At 46.9% G+C, this 14277-nt stretch overlaps 3 protein-coding genes across 3 annotated transcripts; all 3 read right to left on the bottom strand.

The window, feature by feature from the left end:
* Nucleotides 1-975: 975 nt before the first annotated feature.
* LOC100833672 lies at nt 976-3695 on the bottom strand. The gene is made up of 2 exons (XM_024458723.1): nt 3623-3695; nt 976-2249 (listed from the first exon to the last, which is right to left on the bottom strand). The coding sequence occupies exons 1-2, from the start codon at nt 3693-3695 to the stop codon at nt 976-978; spliced, it is 1347 nt and encodes a 448-aa protein (XP_024314491.1).
* A 423-nt stretch (nt 3696-4118) lies between these two features.
* LOC100833370 lies at nt 4119-7271 on the bottom strand. Its single transcript, XM_014898512.2, has 3 exons — nt 6053-7271; nt 4452-4607; nt 4119-4341 (listed from the first exon to the last, which is right to left on the bottom strand). Exons 1-2 carry the CDS (start codon nt 7170-7172, stop codon nt 4495-4497), a joined length of 1233 nt encoding a protein of 410 aa, XP_014753998.1. The 5' UTR covers nt 7173-7271; the 3' UTR covers nt 4119-4341; nt 4452-4494.
* Nucleotides 7272-8264: 993 nt separating this feature from the next.
* LOC100832749 lies at nt 8265-13372 on the bottom strand. The gene is made up of 3 exons (XM_003565605.3): nt 12176-13372; nt 8640-8815; nt 8265-8495 (listed from the first exon to the last, which is right to left on the bottom strand). Exons 1-2 carry the CDS (start codon nt 13308-13310, stop codon nt 8694-8696), a joined length of 1257 nt encoding a protein of 418 aa, XP_003565653.2. The 5' UTR covers nt 13311-13372; the 3' UTR covers nt 8265-8495; nt 8640-8693.
* Nucleotides 13373-14277: the final 905 nt, after the last annotated feature.

Below are 14277 nucleotides of genomic sequence, written 5' to 3'. Positions count from 1 at the left end.
CTCAAAAAAAGGCACCTATGCATTTCGAGGTTTTACTTTGACCAACAATTAGACCGACAATATGTGAGTTATGCTACAAAAATTATATCATTTGATTCATATTAAAAAAAATTCAAATGGTAAACAATTATATCACACAACCACGTGTTATTGGACTAATTAATGTTCAAAGTTATTCATCAAAATGTCTAGGTGCCATTCTTCGAGAAATGTAGGGAGTGTAACTCAACTCAAGATTTAATTTCGATCAACAATTAGACCAATAGTATGTGGGTTAGATGCTACATAAGTTACCAATTGGATACATATTCTAAAGAAATTTCCAACGGTATAATTTTTATAACAAACAATCCATATTTTATTGGTCTAACTACAATAGTCAAAACTAAACCTCAAAATGTGTGGACGTCTTGTATTATGGAACAAAGGGAGCAACCGGTATGATCGCCATACCATAGATGTGCAACGTTTTGGGAGGCCCAATTCAAAATATTAGTGCAGACACTCTATGGTCTTGCTTAAGGATCATCAAGTAGTACATGGATGAACTAATGGAATATGTCAGTTATGGATGAACGCCCAAGAGATAGCCTTAGATATACAGAGTCCCAAGCCTATATACATTTAAAAACGCTTGTTTAGAAACACGCAGATGCAATTCAAATACGACGTCCATATGCTCTTAGGCTCTTAGCATGAAGTTGGTACTTAAGTGTCTCACACAGTCACACTAACACATCACAGCACGTGTCGTACGTTAATTAGGCTCCGACGGAAAATAGAAGTGGTGAAACCGCACTAGTAACCACTACGAGAATGGTAGAAGTAACCTATATATGGGCATCACGAAATGGTTGTCCACAAGAAACCAGTACACGACAAAATTAAGCTTGAAGCAGATTAACATTACTCATAACAAATTAACTATGGAACGCTACAAGCTAGCAGCCCTAGTGTACAAGGAGAATAAATTGGTCATTTTAGAATGTAACGAGATGAGGCATGACGAGTAGCATTACCTGAGGAGAGTGCCGGCGGCAGCACCCAAGCCCGAACGAAGCGAGAGGCGACGTACCAGCTCGGCGGCGCAACCAGCCCATAAACCTTGCAGTGCACAAACTTGCGTGCGCGCACGTCAACGCCGAAGAGCTGCCTCTCCAGGAAGAAGTACACAACGCAGGGGTTCTCGGGATGGATGAGCGCAAGCACGGGTATCTCCTTGGGCAGCTTGGCTGCCTTGTAGCTCTTGTCGGCCCAGATGTCCGCAAACGTCGCCTCGTGCTCCAGCGTCCACTCCGTGGAGTCTGGGTCGGCCAGCGTCCACACGCTGACCGTCGGAGCGCCGCCGCCTTCACGCCGGCTCATGTACGTGTCCACGAACCGCAGCTTGCCGTCGCTCACCCCCACGTGACGGTACCTGTCGGTGATTCCAAAACCTTCATTGCACTCCAGCACCGTGCCCGGCGGGAAGGGAACGAAGGCCAGGACCGGCTTGTCGGCGAAGGGGTCCCAGGTGATGAGGCCCCATGAGAGGTCGACCCACCACAGCCTCCCGTGGTGCGAGACGACGCAGGAGGGGGCCAGCTGGCGGCGCGGGAGCGGGTAATCCATGGGCTTGTAGACCCACTCCCCGACCTCCGTAGAGAAGCAGAGGAGCGTGGCTGCGTCGCCGCCTATGAAGGGCTGGAGCTCCGCGACCATGTAGTGGCCGCCGCCCTCGGGGGAGGCGAGAAGGCCGAGCATGGCCTGGTGCAGGATGGGGCGCCTGGGGTCGGGGAGGTGGAACGCGGAGGCGGTGGTGGCGTCGAGGACGAAGTAGCGCGACTTGCTGCTTCTCCAGCAGTACGCCCACCGGTCGGGGACGGGGAGCTCGATGTCTTCACGGTGGCGTGGGCAGGCGAGGTTGGCCTGGAGGAGGAGCAGGCCGGAGGGGTCGGCGGCGAGGACGAAGGGGAAGTGCTGCGGCGTGGCGGGCTCCGGGAAGACGCGCGGGGAGAGGATCGAGACGCGCGGCGGCGCCGTGAGCGCGATGGAGATATGCGGCCCTCGTCCGCTGGGCCGGAGGCTTCGCACTCCTCGTCCGCCTGGCCGGAGACGCGCGCGATGCTGCCAAGGATGACCCACGAGGACGTCGGCGGCGGCCGCGGAGCAGACCAAGAGAGCGGACGCGCCATCTGGACGCGCCGGGTCATCACGAAACGGAGAAGGGGGGTGGGTTCTGGCGGTGCGGGTGCCTTGGAGAGTGGAGACTGAAAAGGGGCGCAGGCGCAGCGATGATCGAGCTGTCAGGACTCAGGAGAGGAGCAGGGCCGTGGCAGCCTTTCAAGTTCGAACGTCTCCTCTTCTCGGAAGCCAAATGCCCTTTTCCTTGTCGTTTTTATGCATGCAGCATGCGCTTCTCTCTTTTCTCTTCTCTTTCCCAGCTCGTCCAATGACCTCTAGTAATTTTGATCATAGGATTCCCTGCCCAAAAAATGAAGTGTAGATTTATTTTTTCTTCTTATTCACAATAATAAGTAAATAATTAAAATGCTCTTTTAATTAAAAAAATGTAGTATTAGATTTCTATAAATTAGTTTTTGATATCCGTTTGCGTATGATTGAGCCTTTCTTTTATGCTTATCCAAATGACTTTTCTGTTTTCTTTCATATGTGCTTTACCTTTGTCTATTTTGCATGTGTATTCCTTATTATTGCGTTTTCATCACAACCTATTAAAAAGACCATAAAGATAAAGAGTAATTTTTATTTGCACCACATAGCACGTGCTTCAAATGAAACCAACTATTTTATGGATGTCAAAAGGGATTACAAAAATATTAGATGTGGAATTTTCATTTTTGTTGTGTAAATTTTCGTAGGTAGAGAAACAAATCTAATTGAATCCAATAAAGATCTTCGACGGACCAATTTTTTTTAGGGAAGTTGAAATTTTATTGCAAAATATGTACATCTTATTACAGAGAATTATCTAAAATTTCTAAGCCACTCTCCCAGATCTTCCACCAAGCAATTACGGCGCCGAAGGCCCCAGCTTGATATCGAATAGAAGTGACTTCACACTATCCGAAAGAAGACAGGTAGAGCTCTCTTTTTTTTATCAAGATTGGAGAGTGGGTTGTTTATTATTAGCGGACGGTGTTGTGTTGTGAACTAGTCCACTTGTTTCAAAACCCTGTTTTTCATAATATAGGGCATATTAGTTTCATTAAAACAAGGTCTCTTAACAAAAAAAAAACTCCATTAAGAAGTAATATACATGATATGAAATCATAATTATGATGAATCTAATAATACAAATTTCATGTCACGTTAATCATATATTAACAAAGTAACTATTAGTCAAACTCTTGTCTCAATAAAATTTGATCCTAAATTATAATCCGCCAAAAGTTACTCCATGGAGAATAATATATACAATACAAAATCATAATTACGATGAATCTAATGATACAAATTTCATGTCATGTTAATCTAATGATACAAAATCATAAATACGTTAATGCTAACAACCGTATGATTCAATCAATGAGATTCTTGCAAGATTCATGCAAATACAAAAGACGATAAAATAATAGCTATGATTGTTAACTAAGAAATAGACAATCGCAGTTAAATAAACAATGCAGAGCAACCGTGCCACACTCGCAGGAGACCGCAGAGGACGTGCCTATTCCCTCGGTAGCGAGGGGCATCATCTGCCGTCCGTAGCGCGTTTGACGGTGGAAAAACAGGACTCCGGCGGCCTGCCATCAACAAGTGCAAATAAAACCTAGGGCATGTAGAAGAAACTCATATATTGGCACTCTACAAATAGCGTTACGTACGTTTTGAGAAAGTGAGGAACAGTTTATTGCTCACTGGCATGCATCAAACAGCCGGCGACTCAACACTGAACGACGCATGGAAGCGCGTCTCTCCTTTCCTCTTTGCACACAGGTGATATTCAACGAGGGGAGCCGATACATTCACAAGGCACAGCAACGAGATTTAAGCACCGAACACCAAATGCAGCAAGCAAAGTAAAGCAGCAACACCAGCTACCACCGAAGGAAATCACAGTTTCGCAGTTCAAATGGTTATCACTGGAACCGACACACTCGTAGGCAAGTGTTCCATCCAAGAAGCTAGGAATAATAATAAGCAAGTAACCGATACATAGTAGTGGTCCAGCAGCATTTCACCATCTAATCGATCAGACATAAAACAAAGGAGACCTGTTGAGCTGCATTCATTTGCGTCACGATGCCAAAACACGCATGCCACATCGCCACCAGGACAGTAAGAAGGTATCATGCCTATCCCCTGAGATCACTCCATAACTTGAGTTCAGTACTACGCCTGCATCGAAGGAAATTTTAACGAGAGGAAATCAGTGCCCCCGCTCTTCATGCGGTTTGAAGCTAGAACAGTGATCCAGATCATACACAGGTTGTGGAAACTGAGCTCACCTAGGTAGGAGACTGTTAGCCAAAAACACTTGCTTCCTCCAATTCATCCAATGAATGTCTGCCTGCTCTCTCCAACCAAGTGGTAGTCCCCAGGCGATGGCTGGTATGGCCGTGCATTAGCACTTTCAGCCGGGGAAAGGCCATTAGACCAGTTCCCTTCAAATAATCAAATTCAAAGACAATCAATGTTAGTCACAAGCCTTTCGACAAATATGGATATGTGGTGAACCAATCAATGATAAAACAATGTAGCATTACTGCCCTGACTACTCCATGCATGTACGTGCTAGGTATCTAGCTAGCTAGTTGCTAATAAACCTCAACTAAAACAACATTCATGTATGAAGTGTAATGGTTTTGTAGTTCTTATTCTATTTGTTACAGCTTATCAATATCTTATATTCTCATATGAAACATAGTGAGTGCGTACACACATTCTGCCAGAAATCACATTTTAGTCACTTTATGAATCGACGGTAAAAGTTTAGTCTAAAAGCCCCGAACTAGTCAAGTTTACAAGTATCCAAACATATACTCCCTCCGTTCCATAATATAAGACTCGCACGCATTTCAAGATTTTGCTTTGACCACCAATTAGACCAACAAAATGTGAATTATGTATTATACTGTCGGAAACTTCTTTCAGATATGAATCTAGTGGTATAATTTTATAACATATTATTCACATTTTGTTAGTCTAATCGATGGTCAAAGTTGGACCTCGAAATGCGTGGGCGCCTTATTATGGAACGGAGGGAGTATTTAATACGCATATGTACAAGTCCTACAACCAATGAACATATTTGGTGTAATCAACATAATCATTTTGGGGACCTAATGCACACTCTATGGCCTTTATTAAGCATCAAGTAGTCAATGCATGAATTGTTTAAATATGTCAGTCATAGTTGAATGCTCTAGCCTTGGATGCAGAAGCTAATCCTATATCCACCAAAAGATGCAACTCAGTTAGGTATGTAGTGTATACACTTTTTTGAGAGGATGTAGTGTATACTCTTAACCTGATAAGCTGGCACGTGTACTATAAATATGTAAGTCATAGATGAATGCTGAGAATCGAAACTAATAGAAGCCAGGCCTATATCGACCAAACGATGCAATTCAGTTAGGTATATGCTCTTAAACTGATAAGCTGGTAGGTTTATCACACTAGTAAATCACATAACGTTGGTATTTGGTGAGGCCCGGAGGAAAATGGTAAACGAGGAAACTAGAAATGCCATATGGAAACCATGAAATGGTCTCGACAAGAAACCAGCATAATATTAATCAGAAAAACATTCTTAAGCAGCAATTACAGTACTCATATAACAATAGAACGCTATAAGCTATCAGGCAACCAAATTAATTTAGAAGATTATAAATTAGACATATAACATCACATATAGGGCCTGTTATTAGATTAAGAATATTTCTTAGAAATTTTAGTATCTATTAAGTTCAAATTTGACTGAATACCAACTTTCTCCGACAAAGTACCTTCCTTTCAAACAGCCGCTAACATATGAACAGAGAACAAACATAAAACAGTGAAACTACTAAGAATATAAAGAGAGATCGGGTAGCATTTGGAGCAGTACCTGCAGAGGAGAGTGCCCGCGGCAGCACCCAAGGCCGAACGAAGCGAGAGGCGATGCAGAGGCTGGGCGGCGCAACGAGGCCGTAGATCTCGCACTCCACGATCTTGCGAGCACGCACGTCCACACCGAAGAGGTGCTCCTCCAGGAAGAAGTACACCACGGCGGGGTTGTTGGGGTGGATGGTGGCAAGCGTGGGGATCTTCCTGGACAGCCCGGTGGCCTTGTAGCTGTCATCGGCCCAGATGTCCGCGAACGTCGCCTCGTGCTCCAGAGCCCACAAATTGGAGTCTGGATCGGCCAGAGTCCACACGCTGACGGTCGGAGCGCCGCCGCCAGCACGCCGGCTCATGAACGTGTCCACGAACCGCAGCTTGCCGCCGCTCACCCCCACGCAACGGTAGTTGTCGCTGACTCCCCACCCTTCCCTGCACTCGAGCACCCTGTCCGGCGGGAACGGGACGAAGCCCAGGACCGGGTGGTCGGCGAAGGGGTCGCAGTGGATGACGCCCCATGAGAGGTCGACCCACCAGAGCCTGCCATGGTGCGAGACCACGCCGATGGGAGCCAGCGGGCGCGGCGGGAGCGGGTAATGCACGGGTTTCTCCACCCACTCCCCGACCTCTGTGGAGAAGCAGAGGAGATCGGCTTTGTCGCTGCCGATGATGGGCCGGAGCTCCGCGACCATGAAGTGGCCGGCGCCGGCAGGGGAGACGAGAAGGCCGAGCATGGCCTGGTGCAGGATGTTGGTCCTGGAGGGGTCGGGGAGGTGGAACGCGGAGGAGGAGGTGGCGGCGTCGAGGACGAAGTAGTGCGGCTTGCTGAACTTCCAGCAGGAGGACTGGTGGCCGGGGTGGTCGACGACTTCACGGGTGGCCGGGCAGCCCTGGTTGGCCTGGAGGAGGAGCAAGCCGGAAGGGTCGGCGGCGAGGACGAAGGGGAAGTAGTGGGGCGTGGGGCGAGCCGGGAAGACGCGCGGGGAGACGGTGAGGATCGAGACGCGCGGCGGCGCCGCGAGCGCGACGGAGACGTCGCCCTCGTCCGCCGGGAGGTTGGAGACGCGCGGGATGCTGCCCAGGATGACCCACGACGACGCCGACGACGAAGAAGACGGAGGCGCCATCTGACCGGGGATGGGGGCGGTGGTGGACTGGCAGCGGAGCGTGGTGTGGTGTGATGTGGAGTGGATGGGATGGGTGGCGTGCTGCGGAAGAAGCGCAGAGCAGAGCTGAGGGAGGCGCGGAGAGCAGGGGCGTGGCAGCCTTTCATGTTTGAACGCCCCGTCTCCCCCAAGCTCTCTCGTCCTGCCTATGTAGTGGAATACTCCGTAGTCTCTCTTGGCGTTTTGCTGAGCTTCTTTCTTTTCCTTCGGCCTCGGTGCAGCCTTCTATCTCTTCTTTTCTTTTCACAGGGATGCTGCAACCTTCTATCTCTCGTTTTTTTTTTTTTTGGCTCCGTTCATCCGTTGCCGCCTGGTTGAATTGTAAACTCTAGGGTCACAGACTCACAGGTTACGCCATGTCTTGATATAATTTCAGCGTTTCCTCTAAAAGAAAAGCTCCAAGTGCTACATAAATTTATCTTCTAAAGCCCTAATTCTAAACAGAAGCAGAGTCGATCGGATATGCTACTAGTCAAATTGTCTCAAAAGCGTCTCACCAATAACTTCTGAAGCTGTGGTGGCGGGAGGAGGGGGATTGGAGGAAGATGAATTATTCATCCGCGGCTTGACGGAACACGGAAGATGTGTATCAGAACTGAATGACGAGGAACCACGCACTCGTGTTAGTTTGTTTGTTGCACGGTGGCATGCAGCGACTGAACACTTTCCTTTTCTCATTCCACGATTCACATTTTAATCTAAATCAACACAGAACCGCTAGAGTAATTAGTCAGAACCGTTATTATAACTTCAAACTAAATGAAATTTCTTAAAGTTTGACCGAGTTTATAGAAATCTATCAACATGTACAGTTATACTAAAGCCATCATGGCAAATATCTTCACATTATATTTATTTGATGTCGTAGATATTAGCATATTTTCTAGTAATAAAGAATCTTTGGTTATATTTAAACTTAGTACATACGCTACAATTTAAAACAGAGCGAGTATTAACTTTTTTTTGCGGCTAAGAGCGAGTATTAACTACTATAACCACATATATAGAAGCGTGCGTGGAACACATAATGCAGGAAAGCAAAGCAGCAATGGATTAAGGTTGTAACTGAATTACTGAAACACCAACAAACCAACTCAGCACACCGTCCATGAGGAGATACAGCTCAGTGACGGGTAGGTAGTGTTCCAAGAGCATTTCACCACCTGATACTGAATTGTGATAGACCCAAAAAAGGACACAAGCAACGCTACTTCGCGCGAACATGCCAAAGTATGAACGTCACCACCACCACCACGGGACATATCTCATGGAGTACTAAAACACCTGGATCAAAGGAGATTTTGACAGAAGAACATTAGCACACTACAGCCTCATGGAGTGAGTTTGATACTATAACGACAAGATCATATAACTCGCAAAAAACGAGAATGAAGACAAGATCATATAGACTGGGGAAATTGAGCTCACCTAGGACTAGGAAACTGTTAGCCGTAAACACTTGCTTCATGTTCCTCCACCAATTCATCCTACGAATGTCTGCCTTGTATGTCCCACCAAGTGGTAATCTCCTGGCGATGGAGGTTGGGTTGGTCGTCCTTTAGCTTTCTCAGCCAAGTTGATGCCCTTACACCAGTTCAACATCCCTTCAAAGACCAGCAATATTAGTCAGATACACACAAGAGTTTAGACAAATCTGGATATGTGGTAGACCAATTGTATGAGAAAATAACGTAAATGTACTGTTTTCATGGCCCAAACTTCGCTTTTTTTTTTACCAACTGGCCCTAACTTCTTTATGTGAAAGATGTCTTGCTAGCAAACAAGTATAAACCAAACAACATCCATATATAAGTGCAACAGTTGTCAAGTTCTGATGCTATTCGTTATAACTAACTTTATACGGAGCACGGTGACTCAGTGAGCAACATTCATCCAACACAATCCCACATTTTATCATGCCACCAGAATTATTTGCACCGCCTGGTCTCAACTTTTGCACCCAGGATCAAGCGAGGTATAGAGTTTATCACATAGGCAACAAAAAAGAGCTTGCGAGACAACAGCCTCACATTAAAATTGATGTGCATCCATGTCCAATTGTACACATGCGCTTAAAAGATCAGATAAAAACGCAATCCCATGTGATCCATAGCATGTATAATAACACTAAATTAGTAAATTCTAAAGCTAGTCTATAGTATAAAAGAATACAGGAAAAAACATGACTCTTTACGTGAGTAAGAAGCCAGAATGCAACATCCTATTGCAGTTCCATCTATTCTTAGGCCAATGCATGTCCATTTGTATAAGCAAGTAAGAGGGCACCAGAAAGACAGAAATGGAAAGACAATAAAGTTTGAAAGTGTGATAACAAAATTCTACAAAATATATGCTACTGTAATAGTAATAGTGTTCCGTCAAAAAAAAATAGTAATAGTGCAAATAAATTGTTATTGCCAACTAGCAAAATAACATACTCTTAAGTTTTTCTCAGTCTACTTTACCGCCAATAGGCCCAGCATATGTTATATACTTATATTCTTATCTATATAAATGGCACAGATAAAATTACTCCTGAAATTTACATTCTTGGGATTCAAATAATTTCGTTATTGACATACATAAATTCAAAACTATGATTGCCACTGCATATAAATTTAAATTTAACAGTTAGATAAAAATGTGGAAAACCAACAACACATATAAGCATTGGACTACATTAATTTCTAGAAAGTTTTAACAGTGGGAACTGGAAACTGTTATAAGCATTGGACTAAAGTATGAATCTGGAAATTTTGTGTCAGCTCATATGTAATTGGTAAAATTGAAGTGCCAGAAACATAAAAACTAAATATAGAATCTAAGCTTTTAATAACTAATGAGTAGGTCAGATAGAATTTTCTATAGGACACTATGAACTCTGAAGAAATATAAGAAGTATTTAGAACAAAGCAGGTTTGCAAAGACACAGAACGTGCAAATATTCGTGTCACGAACTCTTTGTAATAATAGTTTAATACAGCAACAGTTAGTCTAATAATCCCTAATAGAGATTACTAGCTAGTATCTGAGCATCATATGTACGCATGTATAAGTCAATAATTAATTGACATAAATGGTACCGTAGTCATGAGCATCATATTGGGCCCTCAAACCAAAAATGTTATTGCAGATTCTGTGTCCTTAAGTAGTGACCATGAACTAGTATTTAAATAATTCAGGTATGAATACTTTTTTTTACGAAAATGTAGCAGCGCTGCCTTTACTTAAGGGGGAGTTAGAGATTTAATTACAAACATGGAACAGCAGATGAGAGGGAGGTGGGGAGCAACTACAGCTGGAGGGAAAAAGGAGCAGGTAACTCGGGAGGGCGAACCCTGTGAAACCACATTTGCTCAATCATCTAAAAGGAGGCGACAGCAGCACAACCGGCTGATTTCCATGAGAGGAGATCCTCGCGGGTAAGGTCACAGAGACTGGACATTGAGCGTTGCTTGGAGTGAAACACCCTGCGGTTACGCTCAAGCCAGAGCATCCACCAACCGAGCATCGCGGCAGCCCTCAGGCGGTTGCGATGCAAAATGGATCGGCAGAGATGATCTTCATTGGCCACCAGTCAGCAACAGAGCTTCCAGAGAGGTGAGGCGGCGACCGGATGCGGACGTTGATCATGGGGAGGAAATTGGCCCAGAATTGAGTTGAGAAGGTGCAAAGCATGAAAATGTGATTCGTCGTTTCAGGAGAAGATCCACAGAGCTGGCACGTCGGGTTGTGCGGAATACCTTTGGTTGCTAATCTGTCAGCAGTAAGGCATCTTTCCAAAGTAACAGTCCAAGCGAAGAATCTGACCTTAGCTGGGATTTGAGTTTTCCAAATTAGGGCAGCAGTTGAGAAGAGAGTTCGACCGAAGAAATGAGTTTTGTAAGCCGAGCTCGCAGAGTAACCAAGAAATTGAGTCCTCTGCCTCGGAAAGGTTAATATTTTGCACAATGCCCCATAATAGAATGAATTGCAGGACGATTTCATGTGATGGCTGTCTTTTGATATTACGAATCCAACTGTGATTTCCCAAGGCATCTTTTATGGAAATTCTCTTTCTCCTAGAGTGCTTGAAAAGAGCTGGGAACCTCTCGGCCATCGTCTGCTGATTATGCCATGGGTCTAACCAGAAGGAACACCGGGAGCCATCGCCAACAGTGAAGGAGGAAGCTGCATGGAAGAGAGCCAAGGTGCGTTGATCTTTTGCGATGCTAGCGACATAATCTTTGCCAGATCCCTCTCCCCATGTTGCAAATAACCATCTTGCTCTGAGAGCCCTGCCTTGGCAAACGAGATCAGGGATGCCTAGCCCACCATACTCCTTGGGACCGCAGACTTTTTGCCAGGCCACTAAGCTTTTAGCGCCAACCGGCTGATCGGCACCAGCCCAAAGGGAATACTGAGCAACTACCCTTGGATAAATTAAGAAGCAGTGCATATATCCACACAAAAGTGATTGTGCAGAAATATGCAGATGCAATTTAGTTACCTATGCTCCTAGTCTAGTAAATCTGTAACTCTGATCATGCTAACAAATCACATTGCGTCGATAAAGTTCAGCGGAAGATTTGGATTGGTCTTCCTGATGAAATGCCATACAGGCACCAAGAAAGGCAAAACCAGCATTATATCAATAAGAGCAATATTCTTGAAGACACACTTACATTACTCATATAGCAATTCAACACTATAAGCTAGTCGATCGCCTAAGATGAACAATATAGTGAGAACAAACGATCAATCAGTAAGAGTACCGAAAAATGTGGTCCAAGGACTAGAACTCAAAGGTATCCTTTCCTTACTGTCAATGTGATGAGAGGTCATTGATTCCTCCTAAACATGGTGTAGCACTCTGTCTAGCTATATTCAAGCAGAAGTACCACACTACACACAAGACAGCTTCTAATTTACAAAGGGAACAGATTTGACATATAACTGAGATAGGTAGTGAAGGGTGGCATTACCTGAGGGGAGCGTCTGGGGCAGCTCCCAGGCGCGAACGAAGCGGTTGGCGATGTAGCAGCTCGGCGGCGCAACCAGCCCGTAAACCTTGCACTCCACAATCTTGTGTGCACGCACGTCAACGCCGAAGAGCTGCTTCTCCAGGAAGAAGTACACAACGCATGGGTTCTTGGGATGGATGAGTGCAAGCACAGGGATCTTCTTGGGGAGCCTGGTTGCTTTGTAGCTCTTGTCGGCCCAGATGTCCGCAAACGTCGCCTCGTGCTCCAGCGTCCACTCCGTGGAGTCTGGATCGGCCAGCGTCCACACGCTAACCGTCGGAGCGCCGCCGCGAGCACGCTGGCTCACGTACGTGTCCACGAACCGCAGCTTGCCGCCGCTCACCCCCACGTAGCGGTACTTGTCGGTGACGCCCCAAGCTTCCCTGCACTCCAGCACCCTGCCCGGCGGGAACGGGACGAAGCCCAGGACCGGCTTGACGGCGAAGGGATCGCAGTGGATGACGCCCCATGAGAGGTCGACCCACCAGAGCCTCCCGTGGTGCGAGACCACGCAGATGGGAGCCAGCGGGCGCGGCGGGAGCAGGTAATGCACGGGTTTCTCCACCCACTCCCCGACCTCTGTGGAGAAGCAGAGGAGCTCGGCTTTGTCGCTGCCGATGATGGGCTGGAGCTCCGCGACCATGTAGTGGCCGTCGCCCGCAGGGGAGGCGAGAAGGCCGAGCATGGCCTGGTGCAGGATGGTATGGGCGGGCTCGGGATCGGGGAGGTGGAACGCCGAGCCGGCGGCGGCGTCGAGAACGAAGTAGCGCGAGGTGGAAAGTCTCCAGGTGACGGACTGGTTGTTGGGGCGGTCGACGACTTCGCGGGTCGCCGGGCAGCCCAGGTTTGCCTGGAGGAGGAGCAGGCCGGAGGATGGGTCCGCGGCGAGGACGAAGGGGAAGTGATGGGGCGTGGCGGGCTCCGGGAAGACGCGCGGGGAGACGGTGAGGATCGAGACGCGCGGCGGCGCCGTGAGCGCGACGGAGACTTCGTCGCCCTCGTCCGCCGGGCCGGAGACGCGCGGGATGCTGCCGAGGATGACCCATGACGAGGGCGGCGGCGCGGACGAGGTCGAGGAGGACGAAGGAGGCGCCATCTCGGGACGGTGGTTTGGCCTCGCGACGAAACGGAGAAGGGGGTTGGGAAAGCGCGGGTGGCGTGCTGCGGCAGGGGGACGCAGAGCAGAGAAGAGCAGAGCGAGCGAGCTGCGGGAAGCACGGACCGTGGCAGCCTTTCAAAGTTTGAACGTCTCGTCTTCTCGGATACTCGTCCTGCCAAGTCTTTTTTCTTGTCGTTTTGCTTCAGTTCTTTCTTTTCCTTCGACCATGAGAAGGGGGGCACCGTGAAATGGATACAGCTGCGCGAGATATGAATTTGAAACATTCCTTTTGTTTTTTACATGGTCAGTCATACAACGTTTCGTGCAAACAAAACCTAAGAAATCAATAATCAAGCATTCTAGGTCCTATCTGGTTCGCAGGTCGATTGATGCAGAGGCCGGGTAACTCCCTCCTTTTCGAAAGAAAAAACTGGTACGCTGAAACTCATGAACAGGATACCAATGTTTGTGTAAAATAACGAATTCAAACCAGTTGATTTCGTTATTTGATCTATATAGATAGGAAAAGAACAAAACATGAATCCCAATAAACATGGTCAAATTAAGTCAACATGTATGCAAAAGTAAAGTTCTAATATGCCACTATACACATTTTCTGGGCAAATAAATCCAAAAAAAGATATGCGAGGTACGTAAAATCTCATTATATTCCAATGAAGCTAAGATTAAGGGCTCATTTGGTTGCCCCTTTCCTCGCGGGGATCCCGGCCCATTCCCTGGGTGGAATCGGCCCGTGGAAAAAGTTTGCCCCAGAAAATCCAAATACACATTTGGTTGTCGGTCCAACTGGGAAATCCCGGTCCTATCCCGGTGCTTCCACGCAGAAAAAAACCATGACTCGTGAGGTCAGGGAGAAAACCCTCGTCTCTCTCGCGCGGCCGAGCGACGCCGCAGCCGCTTCGCAATCTTCGACTTCACATTGCGACCTCTCCCATGTCTCTGC

This window comes from Brachypodium distachyon, chromosome 2 (assembly GCF_000005505.3).
Source record: "Brachypodium distachyon strain Bd21 chromosome 2, Brachypodium_distachyon_v3.0, whole genome shotgun sequence".
In the NCBI taxonomy this organism is placed as follows: domain Eukaryota; kingdom Viridiplantae; phylum Streptophyta; class Magnoliopsida; order Poales; family Poaceae; genus Brachypodium; species Brachypodium distachyon.
This window is presented reverse-complemented; position numbering and strand designations above follow the sequence as displayed.